The sequence below is a fragment of the Somniosus microcephalus genome, chromosome 2, assembly GCF_052327205.1.
Source record: "Somniosus microcephalus isolate GS21.2 chromosome 2, FLI_Smic_1.0, whole genome shotgun sequence".
In the NCBI taxonomy this organism is placed as follows: Eukaryota; Metazoa; Chordata; class Chondrichthyes; order Squaliformes; family Somniosidae; genus Somniosus; species Somniosus microcephalus.
In genome coordinates this window covers 123,403,412-123,426,267 of record NC_140988.1, presented here as the reverse complement: position 1 = coordinate 123,426,267, position 22,856 = coordinate 123,403,412, and the positions used below count along the sequence as shown (strand labels likewise).

At 45.7% G+C, this 22,856-nt stretch overlaps 1 protein-coding gene across 2 annotated transcripts in view; it reads left to right on the top strand.

The window, feature by feature from the left end:
* elovl6 (ELOVL fatty acid elongase 6) overlaps nt 1-22,856 on the top strand; it is a 156,549-nt gene that overhangs the window by 125,182 nt on the left and 8,511 nt on the right. For both annotated transcript variants that reach the window (XR_015072487.1, XM_085962214.1), the window contains exon 3: nt 7,905-8,056. Coding sequence is in view for 1 of the 2 variants with exons in the window: in XM_085962214.1 (XP_085818340.1) it covers nt 7,905-8,056 (152 nt within the window). In the remaining variant the exon portion in view is untranslated. The remainder of the gene's footprint in view (nt 1-7,904; nt 8,057-22,856) is intronic.

The window sequence follows — 22,856 nt, the reverse complement described above, 5'->3', positions numbered from 1 at the left end:
GAAGGACGAGGAGGGGTAGTTTACCTTTGTCACAGTCACAAAGGATGTCATTTGTGACTTTGATGAAAGCCATTTTGGTACTGTGGCAGGGGCTGAAACCTGATTGGAGGGATTCAAACATGGAGTTGTGGAAAAGATAGGCACGGATTTGGGAGGCGACAACACGGTCAAGGACTTGGGCGAGGAAAGGGAGGTTGGAGATGGGATGGTAGTTTGCAAGGACGGAGGGGTCAAGGGTTTTTTTTAAGGCGAGGGATGATGACGGCAGATTTGAGGGAGAGGGGGGAAGTACCTGAGGAGAGAGAAACCATTAACAATGTCAGCTAACATGGGAGCCAGAAAAGGAAAATGGATGGTCAGCAGTTTGGTGGAATAGGGTCAAGGGAGCAGGAAGTGGGTCTCGTGGCCAAGATGAGCGTGGCGAGATCATGAGGGGAGATTGGAGAGAAACTGGAGAAAGATGTGAGTTCAGGGCTAGGGCAGGGGGAACCTTAGAGGAAGTTTGGCCCAGTGGGCTAGGGGAAGGAAGGGAAGTGGCAGAGGCAGCTGAACGGATGGTCTCAATCTTAGAGCCAAAGAAGTCCATGAGCACCTCACGCATTCGCGGAAAGGGTTTTGTGTAGGGAAGCATTTCAATCATCTTCGAATTAACTTGGCTCTGCTAGAGAGTATTTTCTTTTTCGTAAATAATCCAAGCTCCCTGTGAAAGATGCTATTTACCTTTATTTTTTCTCCTGATGCTTCGATTTGCTGTATCCATTTACATTAGACCAATTTTAACTATTAAAGGAAAACGATCCACCTTTAATCTTTTAGTCTAACAAAGTTCACACAATTTAGTTATTAACTTGAATATTTTAATATTGTTTAACAAACATCACAACACTAACCAAACTTTTATACTTATTTGTACTGGTGTATGTGTCTGTATTATTTATTGTTTTGCAACTTGTGTTCATAGCCCATAGGCACATGGATACATAACTTTTGTTCCCTTAGTAACAAAGTCTGATCTGAAATAAAGCAAATTGAGCATATACTTTAGAATCTAGACTAGAAGCTCCCTGAAGGTTGAACATCACATTTTGTAGGCTATAGATTAAATTGTTTGAAGCTCAGTAACTGGTGCAGAAGGAAACAAAACGATTGTCTTTACGAGCATTGTACAGCATGGGAGAAGTTGTTTGTATGCAGCCAGACTCGATTTACAATATAATTGAAAGCGCCTACACAAACCAATTGTGGAGCTATTATCTTACTGTCTATTAGTTGCTTCTGAGAATTTTAGGAATTCCCACTACATTCAGTGGCAAATTGGCTGGTTGGTTGTGGTATGAATTTATTGGTCAAAGGTTAGTAGATTCCATTTAAGTGAATTGTATTTTCAACATGATAATTAAGTATGGTTCTATTGTATTTGGAAGGTAGACTTTGGATAGAGTGTATTCTGTAATTGTACTGAAAAAAATAAATTTATGTAGGTACTTGCCTGAAGCATGTCTCATTTTCATGGGGTACACTAATGCACAGTATTTATAACTAAGACAGCACACAATTTGTTTCAACATGCTGAAAGTGAAGTAATAGGCAATTTATTTGCCTCTGTTGTCAACCTGACATTTGCATGATAGTTTATTTATCAAAGCCGTTTTCTCCCTGTTGAGCTTGTACTTAATTTTTGCCTGAAAATTTTTGCCTGAAAATTTTAAATCTCTTCCATGCTGTATCAAGGCTTGAATTTATAGTTCCAAAAAATAATCCCACTGCCCTCACAGAAAACTTTTGTGGAAGGCTAAACATGCACTGACACAAGTAGATTCAAATTTTTCAAACCAATAAAAATCAGCAAGTACAACATATTTCTGCTGTAAAGTAATAAATTTGTCGATTATTTAGCCATCACTGCCTAATAGATATGGTGGGCATTGTCATTGTGATCAATTCCACACCTGTGAATATTATAGTATATTTATAGTACCACACAGGTTTTTATATATAAATGAGTTATATTGCAAGGATACCATTGTACAGTAATATGCTGTTACCTTGCTTCTAGAATCCCAGCTGATGTGTCTCTCAAAACAGACTGCTAGTTACAACCCAATGCATGTTTTAGGCTTATTTGTGTAGCGTTGTTTTGCTTAAACCATCTCTTTCTCTCAACACATAACTAGATGTAATCATCTGGAAATAAAAATATTTGCCATTTTTCTACAATAATTTAGGTCAATCTTTTTAAAAAAAATAAAATAAATAATAATAAAGACCAATACTTTTTTTTGCATTGTATAGTTCCTGCTTCTCTTTAATAGCATGCAGATACGCAGGTAGAAGTGCTGCTGTCGTTCTTAGTGACTGCTGTGCATCATCTGAGTACGGGGCATGCAACAGAAGTGTCTGCAATATACATTCTGTATCTCCAGGAGCCCATTTTTTTGTTTAAAAAAAAAAGCACACATCATACAATATAGTAATAAATATTATACATTATGAACAAACATACAAAAAAGGACAGGAAAGGACCAGCTGGTCCATCAAGCCTGTCCCATCCCACTATGGTGCAACCTACATGCACCATCAATCCATCCCAAAGTAAAAACCCTAGTTCTCCAAGCCTGCCCTGATAACTAAGGGGCCTTAAACTAGATATCAATTGTGTGATCCTCCTCTGAACCTTTTCTAGGTCCTCGATGGCCTCCACCATGTGAGGAGACCAAACTAAGCACAGAATTCTAGATGCAGCCCGACTAAAGCCTTGTACAAAGTAAAGGATTATGGCCTAGAAATTCAGTTGGTTGCGCCAGCCGTTAGCGCCTTAGGAGGGGTAGATGTCGGGCGCTAGGCGGCTAGCGGCCGGGCGCAGCGCGATCTGCGCCTCGCCCCAACTTCACTAGAGATTTAGCGGCGGCGCAAAGTCTTTGCGCACGCTCAGCTGCGCGCGCAGATCATGACGTCATTTCCTCGTGCAACGCCCTTTGTGCGCCCCCAACCGGAAATTCAGTCGCGACGCCCCATTGTGCGCCTGGCACCCCGAGCAACTGTTAGAGTGGAACGGTGCTCAGTCGATGCAGGGGGCGCAAATTAAAGGGCACTCCTCCTGCACTATAAAAGGCTGCCATTTCGCAGCAATCCTTCTTGAGAAACGGATCTTTGGAGAGAGACCAAGGTAGAGAGCTTTCTGCTTTGGCCCAACACTCGGACAGGTACTTGTGGCTTCAGGCCACAGCTTTCCACTTGTCTTTGCCTTCATTGACATCTCATTGTTTGCCAGCATATTATGGGGGCTGCAATGGGTGTAAACGCTGGCTTTCTCAATTACATCCAAAGGGCCCACAGACGCCGTGAGAGAGTGGCAGCCCTGGCTAGACGGAGAGGGGGCAACAGGCGTCGGGAAAGGAGGCCTTACCCACCCAGGGTATACTGCCAGCAGTTCTCCTATCTCAACATGTCTGACGAGCAGTGTGTTCGGAGGCTGCGATTCAGAAGGGAGGTGGTCACAGATCTGCCACCTGCTTGGCGGTGATCTGATGCCACAGCTGAGGAACAGGACGTCTGTCGGTGGCAGTGAAGGTGACGGTGGCTTTCAACTTCTATGCCACCGGCTCCTTCCAATCTGCTACTGGGGACATTGCCAACATCTCCCAGTTCGCCGTGCATTGCTGCATCCGCCAGGTGACCAATGCCCTTTTCAAAAGGAGACGTCAGTTCATCTCCTTCTCCATCGCCCTTGCCAAGCAGCAACAGCGTGCAATGGGCTTTGCAGCATTCGCGGGCTTCCCCATGGTGCAGGGCGCCATTGACTGCACGCATGTGGCTTTGCGGGCACCTCTGGAGAATGCCGAGGATTACCGCAACCGGAAGGGCTACCATTCGCTGAACGTCCAGCTGGTGTGTGACCACAGGCAGCTCATCCTAGCTGTCAATGCCCGCTTTCCAGGCAGCAGCCACAATGCCTTCATCCTGCGACAGACTTCTGTGGCAGACATGTTCCAGGCACAGCCTCACCCACGAGGATGGCTTATCGGGGACAAAGGCTATCCTTTGTGTACCTGGCTGATGACCCCGCTCCGTGCGCCCAGCACCCCTGCTAAAGGATACAATGAGAGCTATCAAGCGACCAGGAACATCATCGAACAAACAATCGGCGTCCTGAAGCAACGGTTCCGCTGTCTGGATCGTTCCGGTGGAGCCCTACAGTATTCGCCGGAGCGAGTCTCCCATTTCGTGGTCGTTTGCTGCATGCTGCACAACCTGGCTATCCGCAGGACTCGGGCACAGCCACCAGAGATTGGAGGACCACCTCAGGAGCAGGAGGAGGACCAGCACAGGAGGGAGGCAGAAAGTGCAAGGGCCGCCCGTCGCCGGCTTATTGAACGTCGGTTCTAGGCCCCCTCTCAGGGAATAGCTTGTGCCAATGTCAGCAGATGAATGTAGCCGCTCCACAAGCCCCCAGCCGAGCAGGGCAACCAGGACTTGACAAAAAAACCATGCACACTGCAATTTAACAACAATAATTTATTGCAAACCTCTGCCCTTCCCACATTACATCCTCGTGTGGAGAAGCCCCCTCCAAAAACACAAAACTACCAGTCTCGGCCTTACAAAAAGAAAGAAAGACACCAGTCTCGGCCTTACCAAAAACACAACTGCGCCAGTCTCGGCCTTACAATAAGCACCAGGCATTTGTGCATACCTTCTACTTTTTGCCCTGCGAGGGCGATGCCTTTCACATCCTTGCCTGGCCCCTGCCCGCCCTGCAGCTCCTCAATGGGAGCCCAGTGGCTGCAGCAAGGCTGGGGGAAGGCTGCTGAGGGGCAGATGGCGCGACGGCAGATGCCCTTGGGGGTCGGCCTGCACCAGCTCTGGCCTTGGAGTGGCCGGCTGCTGACTGCTCCAACTCTGGCTGGGCGGCAGCAGTCTGTCCAGTGGCTCGTGGCAGCTGCAATGGCGGAGTGGCAGTGTCGGCTGCAGGAATGGTGCCAACCTGGCAGATCGCAGGTGCTCGCTGGTAGCCTGATACATTGGCACTCGCACGGGCCAGCACTGCAGCATGCGCAGCAAACAGCTGAAGAACAGACTGCTGGGCTGCTGCTGCACGGCGAGTGCCCTGGCAATGCCTGGCTGATCCAGCGAGGGTGGCAGCAGTTAGTGCCCGTGTGGCCCTGGTCTGTGTCCGCATGACAGCAGCCAGTGAATGGACGGCACGACTGAGCACTTGGCTCAACGACGCCTGTGCTGCCGCGAAGTCCTGTAGACTCCTGGCCTGTGCTGCTCCAAATTGCTGCACACTCCTTGACAAAGACTCAATGGAGTCAGGCATCCTTGCCACTGCAGCCATGAGCTCATTGTGCCTGCGCTCAGCCTGGACGGCCATTTCCTCCAGGAGCCGCACCTCCTCTGCGCTGACCGTCGCAGGACTGGAGGCCGCACTCACCCTCTGGGGAGAAGTCCGCCGAGCTTCTCCACCCCTCCCGCGTTGCTGCAGGCCGCTGGGCCCCGGAGCTTCACTCTCCTCCGACCCTTCCCCCCCGGCTCCCCTCCAGGGAAGATGTGTCCCCTACATCGCCATGGGCTGGCACGGCTGAGGGTGGCACTGATGGGCCGGCTTCCTCTTCCTCCTCCTCGTATTCCAAAGCGCTGACAGTGGCAGCTTGAGGGCCCGCCTCCTCACCTGGCGATTCACCATCTGAAAGCAGGAAGGCACAAGAGTAGCTTCAGAGTGAGGACAGGGCGGCAGCGAGGGAGGCATGAGTGGTGCCATTCACTGCATTGGTCGGACAGTGGCAAAGGATGCTGATCTGAGGCGCAAGTGGAACAAGCGAAGTCAAAAAGGTGATGCCCTTACCATTGGTGCCCAGAACAGGGTCAGCATCTCCACTGGCGACGGGTCCAATCAGCCGGCCTGCCATAATGCGCTCCACACGCTGGTCGAGGTCGGAGAGCTCTTTTACGTCAGGACGGCCTCCCCCGGTGTCAATTCGTTTCCGCCAGTTGTGCGCCACCTTGGCCTGCAAGAGAAAGAACGGCCTCTAAGTACGGTGTGAAGCACTGATCTTGTCTGCACTGCCTCCCATGGTCGAATAGCTTGTACAGTGTGTAAAGTGCTGAATGTGCAAGTGATTTTCATGGCAGTCCCATAGCTGCTGGATGAGGGCTGGCCATTAGGGCTTTCAGGTCCCTTTGCCCATAAAGTGAGGTGCACATGCAGGGATGAGGAGGACACTGGAAAGGGTACTCACCCTGACAACCCGAGTGAGGTCGTTGAACTTCTTCCGGCATTGCACAGGAGTCCTGGCAACCACGCTGTTGGAAGACACCCTGTTTGAGACCTCCCTCCAGGCTTTCTGGTAGGCGCTGGGCAGCGGCCTCTTGCCACCTTCTGGGAACAGAACATGGCGCCTGCGCTCCACTCCGCCAACCAGCAGCCTCAGGTCACCGTCGCTGAAGCGCTGCGCTCTCTCCCTGGCCTTCTCCATAGCCCTGGGCGTTGTGCAGGTGAAGCTGAAGTGGTCAGGCCTAGGTTGAGGGCTGCAGTGTGCAGGGCGTAGCAGGCAAACAAATCCACCCTCCCCCTTTAAGAGCTGACCGGCGCCAGAGTGTCTGCCGTCACTCAGCAACCCGGCGCTGCGCCCGGCCTCGGGGGTATCGCTCAGCACCACCGGCTTAGCGCCTAAAGATAGTCGTGCATCGCCTGTTTTAGCGCAGCAGCAACCTCTTGGGGCGATGCGACTGAATATCGGCGAAGGGGGCGCGACTTTGCGCTGGGCGCAAACTTTAGCGGCCGCCCGACTTTACCGCCCCAAAAGTGGCTATACTGAATTTCTAGGCCTATGTTTCTAGTTTTACATTTAATTGTCCTGGCTATACATCCTAAAACCTATTCACTTTTGCAACAGCCTCTTGGTGCTGGTTATGGACCTTTTGATCTGAACATTTTGCCAGTTACTGTGATACGTTTGATCTTGTGTAAACAAAAAAAATTCTGTTTTCCATTGGAGTGTCCAAAGTAAGTGAAATGAAACAATTTACTTAAGATGGTTCTGCACTGAGCCAGTCTATGGCTCTTGTTTGGGGAGGTGGGGGGCGGGGTTGCAGCATAGCATATGGGTCCAGCGGGTTGGTTGATCTATGATTGGTAATCACCTGTTTCCTTACTTTAAATTTACTTTAATTTTCAGCTTGTGTAACTTTTCCCATTTGTAGCTGCATGCCAGATAAAAACCAGAATGCTGAAAACTTGTACCTTATGACTGTGTCCAACGATAGGCAAGTTAGGCCACTGTTTGATTTACACTCTTGCAAAATCCGGTCCAATGAAATGGGTGAATTTTGTATATTTAAAAAAATTTGTAGCACAAAACTGCACATTCAACCACAGACTAACACATGGTTTAGAACTTCAAAAATCAGTGAAGTTGTGATGTTTTTAGTGAGCATGTAAAATCCAGAGACTTGGCATTGCTTGTATTCTGGGACTAAAGTTGGTTTCAGATGTCTAGGATAATGTGTAGTGAAGTCCTCCTATCGGTACCTGCAAGAATAGAAAAGTCAAATCAATGAGTTGACTTGTGAGCTTAATTCGAACGGGTCTTGAATCTGTGGACTTTTGCAAGTTTCAAAATCATTTCAGAGCCTCTTTGTCCGAGGCAGCAAGTGTCTTGCTTAATTTCATATGGTATGGAAATCATTATACACAAGATCCACAACAGTTTAAAACAAAATGTGCATTTATTATACAAAACATTGTAAAATACAGTTGCTTTAAAAAAAATTCTGCTGTAGCATTCATGTTTGATAAGTGTTCATTTGCATAGTTTTGAATAAAAATATGGTTGCTATAGCTAAATATCTTCATTATAGTAATATTATGCCACATTATTTTGTTGTCCTTTATTTCCTCAAAGTATTATTGGTGCTGTCCGTACTGGAGCATACATGGTATACATCCTGACGACCAGCGGCTTGAAACAATCAGTATGTGACCAAGGCTTCTACAATGGACCGATCAGCAAATTCTGGGCATATGCATTTGTCTTGAGCAAGGCACCTGAGCTAGGTGAGTATGGAAGAAAGTTTGTTTTTGCTGCATGCTCTGGACTAATTGTGTGGTGAAAATCATGTTTTATCAAAATAGTGTCATTGGGACTGCCACTGCACCAGTTTAACATTAATCAAACACTGTTTGGTTCACGCTGTATTAAAGGCATTCTTGTGTTCATCATAGAACAATGAAAACAAAAAAGCTAAAGGCTCATTGTGGTCCAGCCAAAATTGGTATAACTTGGCTTTATTCCAGATTCTGGGTGAAAGCGATTATAAACCACATCATGATTGCAACTACATCATTCACTGCATTATTACAGGCTACTCAACCCACCTAGAGCTGCTGCTGTCTAGTCCTGTTTGTTTGGTTGCAGTGCTGTAGGCAATCTCTTTCCAAACTCGGGCCTGTATTTTCCATTGCTGGCCACCCATTTTTGCAATATAAACTGGGTGGCTGGTATTAGAAAAAACGAATAGGAGTTCCTTCCTGCTGGGTATCCACCCCGGCATAATTTCTAGCAGGTAGGACCAGCAGCATTGGAAGTTACTGCCTCAAACAGATGGGTACTTCGTTTAAATGTGTGTTTGGGTGTGCAGGACCGACATGCTGCCATTGTTGGGATGTGCCGGTGAAGGGATAATTACTAGTCCTAGCCCCTTTAGGGCTACCCCGGATCAGGCGTATTTCTCAGACGTTCACTTTCAACTAAAGTTTGAGGTAGCCGAATCCTAAAGACGCTTAATTGGGTCTAAAGGTCTGGACTATCTCTCCCTAAAGGAAAGGAACAACCTAAAAATGTTACCGTCCTCCAGATAGCACTTTTTTAATAAGTTTAGCTGGACTGTAAGTTCCAGATATTATGAGGGTCTGGAAACCTGCCCCAGAATTCTGCAGCTCCTCACCTAAGAGTGTACAGAAATTGAGTTCGCAAGTTTGATACAGAAGTCTTGTGAGACAATTATAAAAATATATAGATTTATTAAAGAACCGACATGCAGTTTACAGTTGGTGAGTCAATCGTAACATTAACAGTTCCAAAAAGAGAGAGCTTACAATCCTATTATCAGAGAACCTTACTTTCAAATATTAACTTCACTACAGTTTTACAGTTCTTAAAGTTCTATTCAGGATATCCACCAAAATCAAAAACCTTTGATCCCCGAAGTACAAAGAGTTGGAGACTTAGAGCCACCTCTGAAGCCGAGAATCGCTTTGCCCCTTTAAAAGCGAGTCTGTTATCCCATTTGAGAGTTCATTATTTATACCCTTTTCCAGTGGTATTTCCTTTAAGGTTTTCTGCTGATGTAAGCTAATTATCTCTAGTCATTTTTCTGCTGACCCCTGCAATTCTTAGTCACCTCAGCTGGTAGCATTACAGAATTATGTCTCTTCTCTCGGTGTTCTAAGTTTACCATAAAAAACGGTGTTACGGCAGGTGTGTTTTTTACTTCATGTCATTTTTACGAAGGCAGATGTTTCTTACTTTTGTGTGCTTCTTTACGAAGTGTAAATTAGAACACCTTGGCCAGGGTGAACCATTGTTTCATTCCGAAAGGTTCAGCCTGCCGGAGCCTTTAACCTTCTGTTTCAATAAGGTTATTGATTCAGTGTCAACAACTGTCTTATCTCAATAGCCAGAATGCTTTCACAGTTTCTCCATAGTCAGGTTTCTAGATTTCCAGACCCAGTTTGTCCTGTTTTAATAAGACCAGAATTCTTTCATAGAATGGTGTCTTTTTCTAAATAGGTTTTATGGCTTATTCCTTTGCACCGGGCATCGAGTCTGAAGGACATCCAGTTGAAATGAGTATCCAGGGTTTTGAGGAATAGGTGGCTTAAAGAAACAAGATCATTAACTTTAATCCTTCATATTTCAATCATTTTTTGGTGTATTACAATTTTTGTTCTGCTGGCAATTAGCACAAAGACTCACGAAAACTTTTTTTTTTAAATCCCTCTTTACCATTCCTGGTTCAAAATCCACCTATTTGTCATGCTTTGAGGAAGAAGGGACCTTCAGAGAGATCCCAGGCTGCATGAAAGATGCTCTGTGCCCACCTGCCAGTACCAGCATCTATAGACACAAGTGAATATTCCTCAGTTTAGCAGTCAATTAGTCCATGTTGGAGGCGCTTTCCAAAGGAGGTTGGGACAGCAGAACCGGCTGCTTCATGAAGTTATATAAATATCTGACTAACCATGATGTTTGGTACCTTAGAAGTAGCCCAATTATAATAATATGCTTTCAGTAGCTCTGCATGGAAAATATTTGGCACACCAGGATGCCAGCGTGATCAAATGTAAGTCTGATTTGCTTCACCCAAGGTGCCACCAACCATTTTTCCAGGCCTTGGCCCACCAACCTGGCAATGACCTACCTTCTCTGTCTGAGTAGTGAACCAGATGCAGGGCAGTGCCACCTGCTGCAAGGATACCTCCAGCTACTATGCAGCACGTGGCTGGCACATTCATTGATGGTAAGGGCTGTCTGTAGTCTGAAAGTGGGCTTCATCTCCTTGCAGGCATACCCGCAGTGCTGACCCATGGGAATGGTGGTGTTGAGTGGAAGAAAGGACCAACACCCGAGGAACCACTTCCTGCAGCACCACCTCCAATTGAGCTGCCATCAAATGGGATTAAGTGCTGGGTCGCTCCATCATTTTCCTGCAGACTCATGCCTACAGCTTGGGTGTCTTTTTCCTTCATTTCTGTCTCTCTCTTATCAATCTTCTGACCCATCAGACTTGGCAAAGACTGTTCATGTGTTGAGAAGCCTTTCCTGGAGCTTTCACAATTTTAATCATCCTATTCTGATGCTCTCCTTTAATTGTATCCATCTCTTCAAATTTCATTGACGCACAGTTTTTTTGCCTCCATCACTAGTCTGTGCGCAACACCTGCCCAAATCTCCGCCAGAAGCTTTGCTAGTGAACTGGCTTAAGAAAATTTTGAACAAACAGCACACTTCCATTTGAGTCTGTCTATAGCCATTCAGATCCAAACTATGTTAATGAAGGAATATTTAGGATTCGGACTCAAACTGGCTTTACAGAGATTCATTCTGGCACTAAATTCTGTTCTAAATTTGCTGTCGTTTACAGGTGTTTGCACAGCTAATTTTATTGGAAGAAAATACAAAAGCTCTGGAATAATTTTTGTAAACCCACTTTTTTTTCCGCTTGCTCATGCACTGGTTCACCCTTTGCAGAAAATAATGAAGCTGTCTTTTTAATTTCTTTCCTTCTCTCTCTCTCTCTCTCTCTCTTTGTCTATCTGAGCTTGAGTGTGTGTATCTCTCTCATTTGTCAGTGTCTGGTTTCTGAAAGGAAAACTAGCAATAAAACTGCTATTTTGTTCCTTAAACTGTCTCAATTATTACCAAAGTTTAAAGTAGTAATAAAATTTCTTCTTGTACCATTATATCCTTAATCTATTACCGTAATCACAATGATGCATTATTTCACTATTCTGAATTATATACATTCATCCCTGGAATGTTCCTGTGGTGAGTCCAGATAGCAAATGATTTATCTAATCTCGATGAATTCAGGTAAACCTGCGTTCATTTTCACCTTATCTTTTTGGGTGTCATCTATTAAAACTATGATGGCCTATTTATGCACTCAAGAAAAAAACAAAATAGTTTGTTATAAAGATTACGCATATATTTAAATGGAGAGATTACAAAATGCTACAGGTCAGAGGGAACTGGGGGTCTTTGTGCATGAAACACAAAGTTAGCATGCAGCTACAGCAAGTAATCAAAAAGACAATTGGAATGTTGGCATTTATTTCAAGGGGGTTGGAGTATAAAAGCAGGGAAGTCCTGCTACAACTATACAGGGTATTGGTGGGACCACACCTTGAGTACTGCATACAGTTTTGGTCTCCTTATTTAAGGAAAGATAACCTTGCATTGGAGGCATCTCAGAGACGATTCACTAGGTTAATTCCAGAGATAAGGGGGTTGACTTATGAAGAAAGGTTGAGCAGACTGGGCCTATACTCATTGGAATTTAGAAGAATGAGAGGTGATCTTATTGAAACATATAAGATACAGAGGGGGCACGACAAGGTAGATGCAGAGAGGATGTTTCCCCTCGTGGGGAAATCTAGAACGTGGGGGCACAGTTTTAGAATAAAGCGTTGTCCTTTTTTAGAACTGAGATGAGGAGGAATTTCTTCTGAGGGTCATAAATCTGTGGAATTCTCTGTCCCAGAGAGCTGTGGAGGCTGGGTCATTAAATACATTTACGGTGGAGATAGACTGATCTTTGCAAGATAAGGGAGTGAAGGGTTATGGGGAGCGGGCGGGGCAGTGGCTTTGAGCCCAAGATCAGCCATGATCTTATTGAATGGCGGTGCAGGCTCGAGGGGCCAAGTGGCCTATTCCTGCTCCTATTTCTTACGTTCTTATAAGCAGAGCCTATGGTCCAAAAATGGGTAAAAAATGGTGATTAAGTAGTTAGCACTAGGTAAACCTTCCACACTACACTTTTTTTGTTTGAATTTGCTAATAAACAGAACAGATATTAAGACAGCTAAATACCCCTGTGGAAATATTTCCTGCCCTCTGGATATCTGGTAACCCATTAAACCCTCTCCTCCATGTTCTACTTTTCTGGCTACTGCATTTTCATGCTCCACTCACTTGTGTTTAGGACCCTGGTGCTTTTCAAAATTCTGTTCTTATTCCTACTTCCTAATTGGTAACTTAGATTTTGAGTCACCAATGGCAGAACAGTGCTGAGAACAGCCCTTTGTAAATCTCCTGGCTGGTATAACATTTATGCTGGACAAACCATTCGAATAGAAGTAGCCAGCAATCCGTAAGAGGAAAGCCGGTTAGAAGCATTGCAAAAAGAAACTCCGTTTGGGATTTTTTTGTTCATGTGTATGGAAGAAGCACATCTGCCCATTAGTCTCCTGCCAGCTGTGGGTTAATCACATGCATAGTTGAGTCCTGCGTTGACCAGGTTTTATCCATGGACAGATTTATGTTTTTTTCTAAAAATCTGAGGGGAAAAACACAATGCTAAAAATTTCTTTTTCTTTTTACAAGAACACTGCTTTCTTCTGATGTAGTTCTGTTTCCTTCCTCATTGGACGCTTTAACTTGTAATGTTCACGGGGCCCATTTGTTGAAATAATTGTGCACTGCATTTAATGAGAAAACACCCGATTTATGGAAATGCACACAGTTTTGCTTCTGTTTCTGCAGCTGTGGTCATGGTGTTGAACGTTCAACCAACTGTTCATCAGCTACAATAGCTTTTCATTCAGGGCCAAAAAAAAGCCTGGACACTGCTGTACATTTTCATAGTGCAGGAAACTCTCTTTTAACCGTCACCTAAGTATCCGGAAAAATCTCTTAACCGGCAAAATTCAGGAGTAGGTTCAATTAAGTTTTACTATATATTAGTGGCCGTGTAACCGGGATTCCTGCACCTGTGGCCATGCAACAGGGATTCCTGGATCTGTGGCCGTGTAACCGGGACTCCTGCACAAGTGCCATGTAACCGGGGCTCCTGCACCTGTGGCCGTGTACGGGGCTCTCATACCTTGGTAAGTATACCTCTGTAATCTGGACTTTTTGATCAACCGGCACCACGCAGGTCCCGTCGGTGCCGGATAAAAAAGTGTTTCCGGTAATGAAGACTGGAGTGCTGTGGTGTTTCTCTTTTTTTATAAAAAAAAAAAATTATATCTGCAGGACACACTCCCATTTTAATCATTTCATTAATCTGCATTAATCAAAATCAAATCAAATCAACTTTTATTGTCATTGTTAGTGCACAAGTGCAGTACAACGAAATGTAGGCTTGCGTTTAGTTTAGACCATTATTACTGGTCAGGTGTGTAGAAGAGACTGTGTAGAATGGACTGGTCAGGTGGGCAGAAAAGTGGCAATTGGAATTCAATCCGGAGAAATGTGAGGAAATGCATTTGGGAAAGGCTAACCAGGCAAGTGAATATACAATAAATGGTAGGACACTAAGAAGTGTAGAGGAATAGAGGGACCTTGGAGTGCATGTCCACAGATCCCTGAAAGTAGCAGGACAGAGAAATAAGGTGGTTAAGAAGGCATACGGGATACTTTTCTTTATTAGCCGAGGCACAGAATACAAGAGCAGGGAGGTTATGCTTGAACTGTATAAAACACTAGTTAGGCCGCAGCTAGAGTACTGCGTACAGTTCTGGTCACCACATTACAGGAAAGATGTGATTGCACTAGAGAGGGTACACAGGAGATTTACGAGGATGTTGCCAGGACTGGAGAATTTTAGCTGTGAGTAAAGTTTGGATAGGCTGGGGTTGTTTTTGGAACAGAGGAGGCTGGGGAAGACTTGTTTGAGGTGTATAAAATTATGAGGGGCCTAGATAGATTGGATAAGAAGGACCTAATTCCCCTAGCAGAGAGATCAATAACCAGGAGGCATAGATTTAAAGTAATTGGTAGAACGATTAGAGGCGAGTTGAGAACTTTTTTCGCCCAGAGGGTGGCTGAGGCAGAAACGCATCGGGAAAAATTCGGTTGCTTTGCGCCTCCCGTTAGCGCCCTCTTAGGGTGCGGCGATGTTTGAGCCGCTCGCGAAATTGACCAGACATTTTGCGGTGGCGCTAAACACTACCGCCATGATCTCCTGCGCCCACAGATCGCGACGTTAGTCGAGTGTGCAACGCCCAGTTAGCACCCCGTACCAGATATTGAGTGGCGCCTGCTGCTAGCAACAACAGGTTGTGGGGAACGTTTTGTAGTTGGGAAGGGACTGGAGGAGTGCTATTTAAAGGCGGCCGCTTCCTGCCTTTTTTTGTCAGCGACATTTTTGCACCTCGCATTGAGAGACAGACACTTCTGGAGAGATTCAATGCTGTGTGAAGGAGTTTTGGGTACTGAGCAGCACTTTACAGGTTCATTTTGATTTGACCTTCCTTGCATCGATTTAGTAGAAACTATGGGGGTCTCTCCGTTGTTCTTTCCAACAGAATTGATGTACAGGTCTCCAGGCCGAGATTCAAGGCTGCAATGAGCAGGGTGTGGATGGAGAGCAAGATCGACCCTCCCCTTTAAGAACTGGCCGGTGCCAGTGTATCTGTGTTCCATCGCTGACTGACATCACATGAGCTTCGCCAGCGCTCTGAGGTAGCGCCTCGCTCCTCTGCGTTAGCGCCTTAAGAGAGGTGTGTAGCGCCTGATTTAGCGCTCCAATCACCTCCAGGGGCGATAGAAGCCAAGTTTGCAGTCGGAGGTGATAATTAGCGCCAGGCGCTAAACTTTGCACCCGGCCGATAATTGCGCCCCAAAAGGGGCGATACCGAATTTCTCCCCCACCGCATTTAAAAAGTACTTGCGTATGCACTAGAAGTGCCTTAATCTACAGAGCTATAGACCAAGAGCTGGAAAGTGGGATTAGGCTGGATAGCTCTATTTCAGCTGGCACAGACACGATGGGCCGAATGGCCTCCTGTGCCGTATATTTCTATGCTTCTTCGTTGGAGAGAGGGGATTCAGGGATATGGTGTGAAGTTAGATATTGACAGGATTGCTGATCCTAGTGGTCATCTCCATTCCTAAATTTTTTTGAGCTTTTATAACATTTTCATGGGCTTTATTTTTAATTATTGAGAAGGGCAGTGCAGAGGTCCTTTGATCTGCTCTGGTTCACATTATCAGACTCAGTTGGCAAGTCCCGTTTGTCTTTATTGTTAATTGGAGCTGTATAAATGGCACACAGTCACTGCATGTGTGTCATGTGTATATTTGAAATTTTTGCCACTTTTGTGTACGCAGATTATTGGGTTGAAAATAGGACATTTGCAATTAAAAATATAATTAGGGCAACGTCTGTTGAATTTGTGAGCCTTGCTTTGTGGAGTGCTTTAGTGTTTGGTGAGGTTGTTAATCCAGTGAAATTTTGCAACTGTGGGCTGACGGTTGAGTTCTTTGATATTGTAACATTTTATTGTAACAGTAAGGTAATTAATATATTGAGTGTAACAGTATTTGATCCATCTGATACAAAGCACCTGGAGTAAGGTAGAAGGTCCTTTGTTTATGACCAGGGGATGTCCCTCTTAATCTCTGCCATGCCTCCGTAACTTGAACCCCTTATTGTGTGCACATTTAGGTTGCTTGCACTGGGCCTGAGGCCATTTCTTCTATCTCCCTTTTTCTCTTGTCCCCTCGTGGCCCTTCTCTATCTCCTCTCTTTCCCGTTGTCCAGTCATACCGACTTTCATTTTCCTTAATTCCTACTGCCTTACTACTCTCCTGCTGCTGTTCCAGGCTTGAATCCCTCTTGAATAAGCTTGCAGCTACCTTCTGTGCCCCCCCTCTCTGCGAATGGTCCATGGAGGCACCCATCCCTGCTTCTTTACAAGCACCAACTCCAATTACTGTATCTCTTTTACCGACCTTCCTGCCCAACGTGCCCTCTGGGGTTAACCTCACCAACTGCCTTCCTATCCCATTCACCCCACCCATCGCTACCTCCTTGAACTCTACCGATCAATCACTGCCCCTCTTCAAATTTCCCTCCATATTCTCCACTCACTTTTTAATAAGACCTTGCTGTGGATAGTTGCTTTGACAGAAACTTGGCTCCTGGGTGCTGACACCTTGCCCCTTGGCAAACCCGTGCCCCATGGCTATACTTTCTACCACCTGCCCTGCCCAAACTGCCATAGTGGCAATGACCGTTGCATCTTGGTTTCTTCCATTTCTCTTCTGATAACTTCTCCTTTGAATAACTCACCTTGCTTCACTCTTCTTTAGAGTCCTTATTGTTTACCAATGCCCCACTGAGTTTCTTCGAGATATCTTTCTTGTCTCAGCCTCTACCCTGAGTGATGACTCATCTGTGATTTCAATCTCCATCTTGCCCCCCCCCCCCCCCCCCCTCCTTGCCCCCTCTCTTCTGAATTCGCCCTTCCCTGCCAAAGCCACCCACTACTCCAGGAGCATCCTGGAGATAACCTTGGACCTCTTCTGCACTACCTTGCACTTGTCTCCTTTAACCCCTCTCCTCGCCCCTACTTTCTCGCCTTCAACTAGTGCAAGGGGTTCATGGACTTTATTACTAAGTTAGAACTCTCACTTCTGACAAGCTGACATTGTAAATGGCTCACCTCAGGTACTATCCCCCTCCCTTTTAGAACTGCCATCATCAACCGCCCCTTAAAAAAGTCATCCTTGATCCCTTTGTCCTTGCAAACTATCGTCCCATCTCCTGTTCCTCTTAAGTCCTTGAACGTGTCAATCATTGCCATAACTCCCCGCTTGAATCTCTCCAACCAGATTTCTGCCCCAGCATTGAAATGGCCCTAATCAAAGTCACAAGTGACATCCTTTGCGACTATGACCATGGTACATTATCCCTCTTCTCCTTTCTTGATCTCTGCAGCCTTTGACATGATCGACTACACTATCTTCCTCCAATGCCTCTCCTCCATTATCCAGCTCAGTGGGACTGCCCTCGTAAGTTTCCAGTCTTACCTATACGATCATAGCCAGAGTATTTCCAGCAATGGCTTCTGTCTAGAGTCTCTCAAGGATCTATCTTTGGCCCCTTCCTCATTTCATCTACGTGCTGACCCTTGGCGACATCATCCACAGACAGCTTTTATAGGTATGTGAAGAGAAAAAGATTGGTGAAGTCAAGCGTAGGTCCCTTGCAGTCAAAATCAGGTGAATTTATAATGGGGAACAAAGAAATGGCAGACCAATTAAATACATATTTTGGTTCTGTCTTCACAAAGGAGGACACAAATAACCTCCCAGAGATGTCGGGGAACATAGGGTCTGATGAAAGGGAGGAACTGAAAGAAATCAGTATTTGTAGGGAAATGGTGTTAGGGAAAGTGATGGGATTGAAGGCCGATAAATCCCCAGGGCCTGATAATCTACATCCTAGGGTACTTAAGGAAGTGGCCCTAGAAATAGTAGATGCATTGCTGATCATCTTTCAACATTCGATGGAATCTGGAACAGTACCCATGGATTGAAGGGTAGCTAATGTTACCCCACTATTCAAAAAAGGTGGTAGAGAGAAAACGTGGAATTACAGACCGGTAAGCCTGACATCGGTAGTGGGGAAAATGCTAGAGTCCATTATAAAAGATGTAATAGCAGAGCACTTGGAAAACAGTGACAGGATCGGACAAAGTCAACATGGATTTACAAAAGGTAAATCGTGCTTGACTAATCTACTGGAATTTTTTGAGGATGTAACTGATAGAATAAATAAGGGAGAACCAGTGGATGTGGTGTATTTGGACTTTCAAAAGGCTTTCGATAAGGTCCCGCATAAGAGATTAGCGTGTAAAGTTAAAGCACATGGGATTGGGGGCAAGGTATTGACGTGGATAGAGAACTTGTTGGCAGACGGAAAGCAAAGAGTTGGAATAAACGGGTCTTTTTCCGAGTGGCAGGCAGTGACTAGTGGGGTACTGCAGGGATCGGTCCTAGGACCCCAGCTATTCACAATATATATTAATGATCTAGACGAGGGAACTAGATGTAATATCTCCAAGTTTGCAGACGACACAAAGCTGGGTGGGCGTGTGTGCTGTGAGGAGGATGCCGAGAAACTCCAGGATGATTTGGACAGGTTGGGTGATTGGGCAGAAGCATGGCAGATGCAATATAACGTGGATAAATGCGAGGTTATCCACTTTGGTGTCAAAAACAGGAAGGCAGATTATTATCTGAATGGCAATAGATTGGGAGAAGGAGAAGTGCAACGAGACCTGGGTGTCCTTGTGCACCAGTCGCTGAAGGTTAGCATGCAGGTGCAGCAGGCGGTTAAGAAGGCAAATGGTATGTTGGCCTTCGTAGTGAGAGGGTTTGAGTACAGGAACAAGGATGTCTTGCTGCAGTTGTACAGGGCCTTGGTGAGACCACATCTTGAGTATTGTGTGCAGTTTTGGTCGCCTTATCTGAGGAAGGATGTTCTTGCCATGGAGGGAGTTCAGTGAAGATTCACCAGGCTGATACCTGGGATGGCAGGAATGACGTATGAGGAGAGATTGGGTCGATTGGGCTTATACTCACTGGAGTTTCGAAGAATGAGAGCGGATCTCATTGAAACTTACAAAATTCTAACAGGACTGGACAGACTAGATGCAGGAAGGATGTTCCCAATGGTCGGGGAGTCCAGAACCATGGATCACAGTCTAAGGTTAAGGGGTAAGCCATTTAGGACAGAAATTAGGAGGAATTTCTTCACCGAGAGTGGTGAACCTGTGGAATTCTCTACCACAGAAGGCAGTAGAGGTCAACTCATTAAATATATTCAAGAAGGAGTTAGATATATTTCTTAAGGCTAAAAGGATCAAGGGATATGGGGAGAAAGCAGGGACAGGGTACTGAACTTGGATGATCAGCCATGATCTCATTGAATGGCGGAGCAGGCTCGAGGGGCCGAATGGCCTACTCCTGCTCCTATCTTCTATGTTTCCACATATATGCTCACTACACCCGCCCCGCGGTCTTCACCTCTCTCAATTCCTCCACTGCCTCTGTGTTGTCGGGCTTATCCAACGTCAGTCTTAGATGAGCCACAACTTCCTCCAGTAAAACATTGTTAAGCCCGAAACCGTCGTGTTTAGCCCCCACCACAAATTACGTACCCTCGCCACTGATTCCGTCCCCACCCCGACCACTGTCTCGGTCTGAGCCAGTCTGTTTGCCACCTACTATCCGACCCTGAGCTGAGACACAAAGACCACTTAATTCCATATCTGCTCCACTCCAGCCTCAGCCCATCTACTGCTACGGGCACAGTAGAATAGGTGGCAATGTTACTGGTCTAGTAATCCAAAGGCTTGGACTAATGATCCATAGACGTGAGTTCAAATCCCACCACGGCAGCTGAGGAATTTAAATTCTGTTAAATATTAAATCTGCCTTTCCACCATCTACAAGGCACAAGTCAGGAATGTGATGGAATACTCTCCACTTGCCTGGATGAGTGCAGCTCCAACAACACTCAAGAAGCTCGACACCATCCAGGACAAAGCAGCCCATTTGATTGGCACCCCATCCACCACCTTAAACATTCACTCCCACCACCACCGGCGTACCGTGGCTGCAGTGTGTACCATCTACAAGATGCACTGCAGCAACTCACCAAGGCTTCTTCAGCAGCACCTCCCAAACCCACGACCTCTTCCACCTAGAAGGACAAGGGTAGCAGGCGCATGGGAACACCACCACTTCCAGGTTTTCCTCCTGGGAACACACCATCCTGACTTGGAAGTATATTGCTGATCCTTCATCGTCGCTGGGTCAAACTCCTGGAACTCGCTACCTAACAGCACTGGGAGAACCTTCACCACAAGGACTGCAGCGGTTCAAGGCAGCGGCTCACCACCACCTTCTCGAGGCCAATTAGGGATGGGCAATAAATGCCGGCCTTGCCAGCGACGCCAACATCCCATAAACGAATTTTTTTTAAAAACCTTCAGACTTGACTATTCCAATGTTCTCCTTGCCAGCCTCTCGTGCTGCACTCTGTAAACTTCAGCTCACCTAAAACTCTTGTGCTCCCCACACCAAGTCCCACTCGCCCATCACCCTCGTCTTCGCAGACCTACATTGGCTTCCAGTGTCCCAACTCTGCAAATTTAAAATTCTCATCTTTGTGCTTAACTTCCTTCATGGCCTCCTTCTATGCTAATGGTGCTATATAAATGCAAATTGTTGTTGTAATTACAAGTCTGGAATCGGCAAGGCAGGTTGAATAGTGGGAAATGTGAGGATGGTTGAATGGTTTGAGCTTTGCATAATTACTTTTGTAAATTGAGTATTTATGTAGAACTTTGCTTTGGTGGACGAAATGGGTGGGATAGAGTCAGTGATGTGTTAGATTCTAATACAATAGCAAAATACTGCGGATACTAGAAACCTGAAACAACAACAGAAAATGCTGGAAACACTGAGCAGGTCAGGCAGCATTGTGGAGAGAGAAAGAGTCAGGTCGTTTCAGGTCGATGACCCTTTGTCAGAACTGGAAAAAGTTGGAGAAGTAACAGATATTTAAGCAGGTGTGGGGCAGGGAAAAGGAGGAGGGGAGGAAAGAACAAAGGAAAGGATTGTGACAGGATGGAAGGCAGGAGAGATTGAAAGACAAAAGGGATGATGGTGCAAGACAAAAGGAGATGGTACCTTTCACTCCACGAGCCTCCACATTCAACGGATCATCCTCCGCCATTTCCGCCACCTCCAATGTGATCCCACCATCAAACACATCTTCCCCTCCCCTCCCCTTTCAGCATTCCGAAGGGTCCGCTCCTCTATCACCCCCAACACCCCTTCCCCTTCCCACAGCAGCTTCCTGTGCAAGCGCAGGAGATGCAACACCTGCCCTTTCACCTCCTCCCTTCCCACTGTCCAGGGATCCAAGCACTCCTTCCAGGTGAAACAGCGATTTACTTGTACTACTTGCAATTTAGTATACTGTATTTGCTACTCATGATGTGGTCTTCTCTGCATTGGGGAGACCAAAAGCAGATTGGGTGACTGCTTTGCGGAACACCTCCGTTCAGTCCATAAGCGTGACCCCGAGCTTCCGGTCGCCTGTCACTTTAATTCTCCGCTCCGCTCCCACTCTGACCTCTCCGTCCTCAGCCTCTTGCAACTATTCCAACAAAGCTCAGCGTAAGTTCGAGGAACAGCACCGCATCTTTCGATTAGGCACTTTACAGCCTTCTGGACTCAACATCGAGTTCAACAATTTTATACTATAACCTCGGGCCCCATGTTTTCTTTTCTCTCTCGCATGGCAGCTATTGATGATTCTGCCATTGGCATTTACACCTCATCTAGACCCATCTTTTGTTTCTTAACTTGTCCCATTACCAACTTCCTTTGCCTTGCACCATCATCCCTTTTGTCTTTCAATCTCTCCTGCCTTCCAGCCTATCACAGACCTTCCCTTTGTTCTTTCCTCCCCTCCCCCCCTTTCCCTGCCCCACACTTGCTTAAAAATCTGTTACTTCTCCAACTTTTTCCAGTTCTGACGAAGGGTCATCGACCTGAAACGTTAACTCTTGTTTCTCTCTCCACGATGCCGCCTGACCACCTGAGTATTTCCAGCATTTTCTGATGTTAGATTCTACCTGGTATGGAAAGGAATGAGCTTGATGAGCCAAATGGCCTTTCTCATTCCATGCTTAGGTCATTTTGTTTTTGTTTGCCAAGCCAGTTTTTCTATATTTAATCCGAACGACTTCACAGAGCTTAAAATTTTGTTGGGCTACTATATTTCAAAATTGAAAGCCCAGTTGCCTACTTTCTTTTCACTTGGTAAGTGCCATCGGGGGATACTTGGAATCTCCATGCAGTTTACAATGAGGCGATCAAAGCTGATTTGTATTTGCACTCCAAGACTTGCTGCCAACTTTGGAACTAAAGTCGGGCATTTGAAGGAAATTTGATTGGGGCACAGGGCCATAACAGGAGAGGCTTCCAAGTATGCTGCCACTGGATCACTGCTATCAGCAGTGAATGTAATGCTAAATGTAATTACTTATTCAGTAATTAATAAGTAAACAAATAAGCCTTGGAGGTTTGAGTTGTACATTTTAAGAAGCCCTAGAAATACATAACTGCATAAACCATTTTCAAATGTCTCCAATCTAATCTGCATTTAATTATGTGAAACCTTCCCTTCAAACCCCCATTGTCAATTCTTTTTTTTTTTAAAAAGCCCTCGAGTTCAATGCAATTAAAAAGCTAATAAGACATTTACGTCGTGCACTATTGCTTGATGAATATTTGTGGAAAGTGTTATGCCTTTTAAAACTTTAA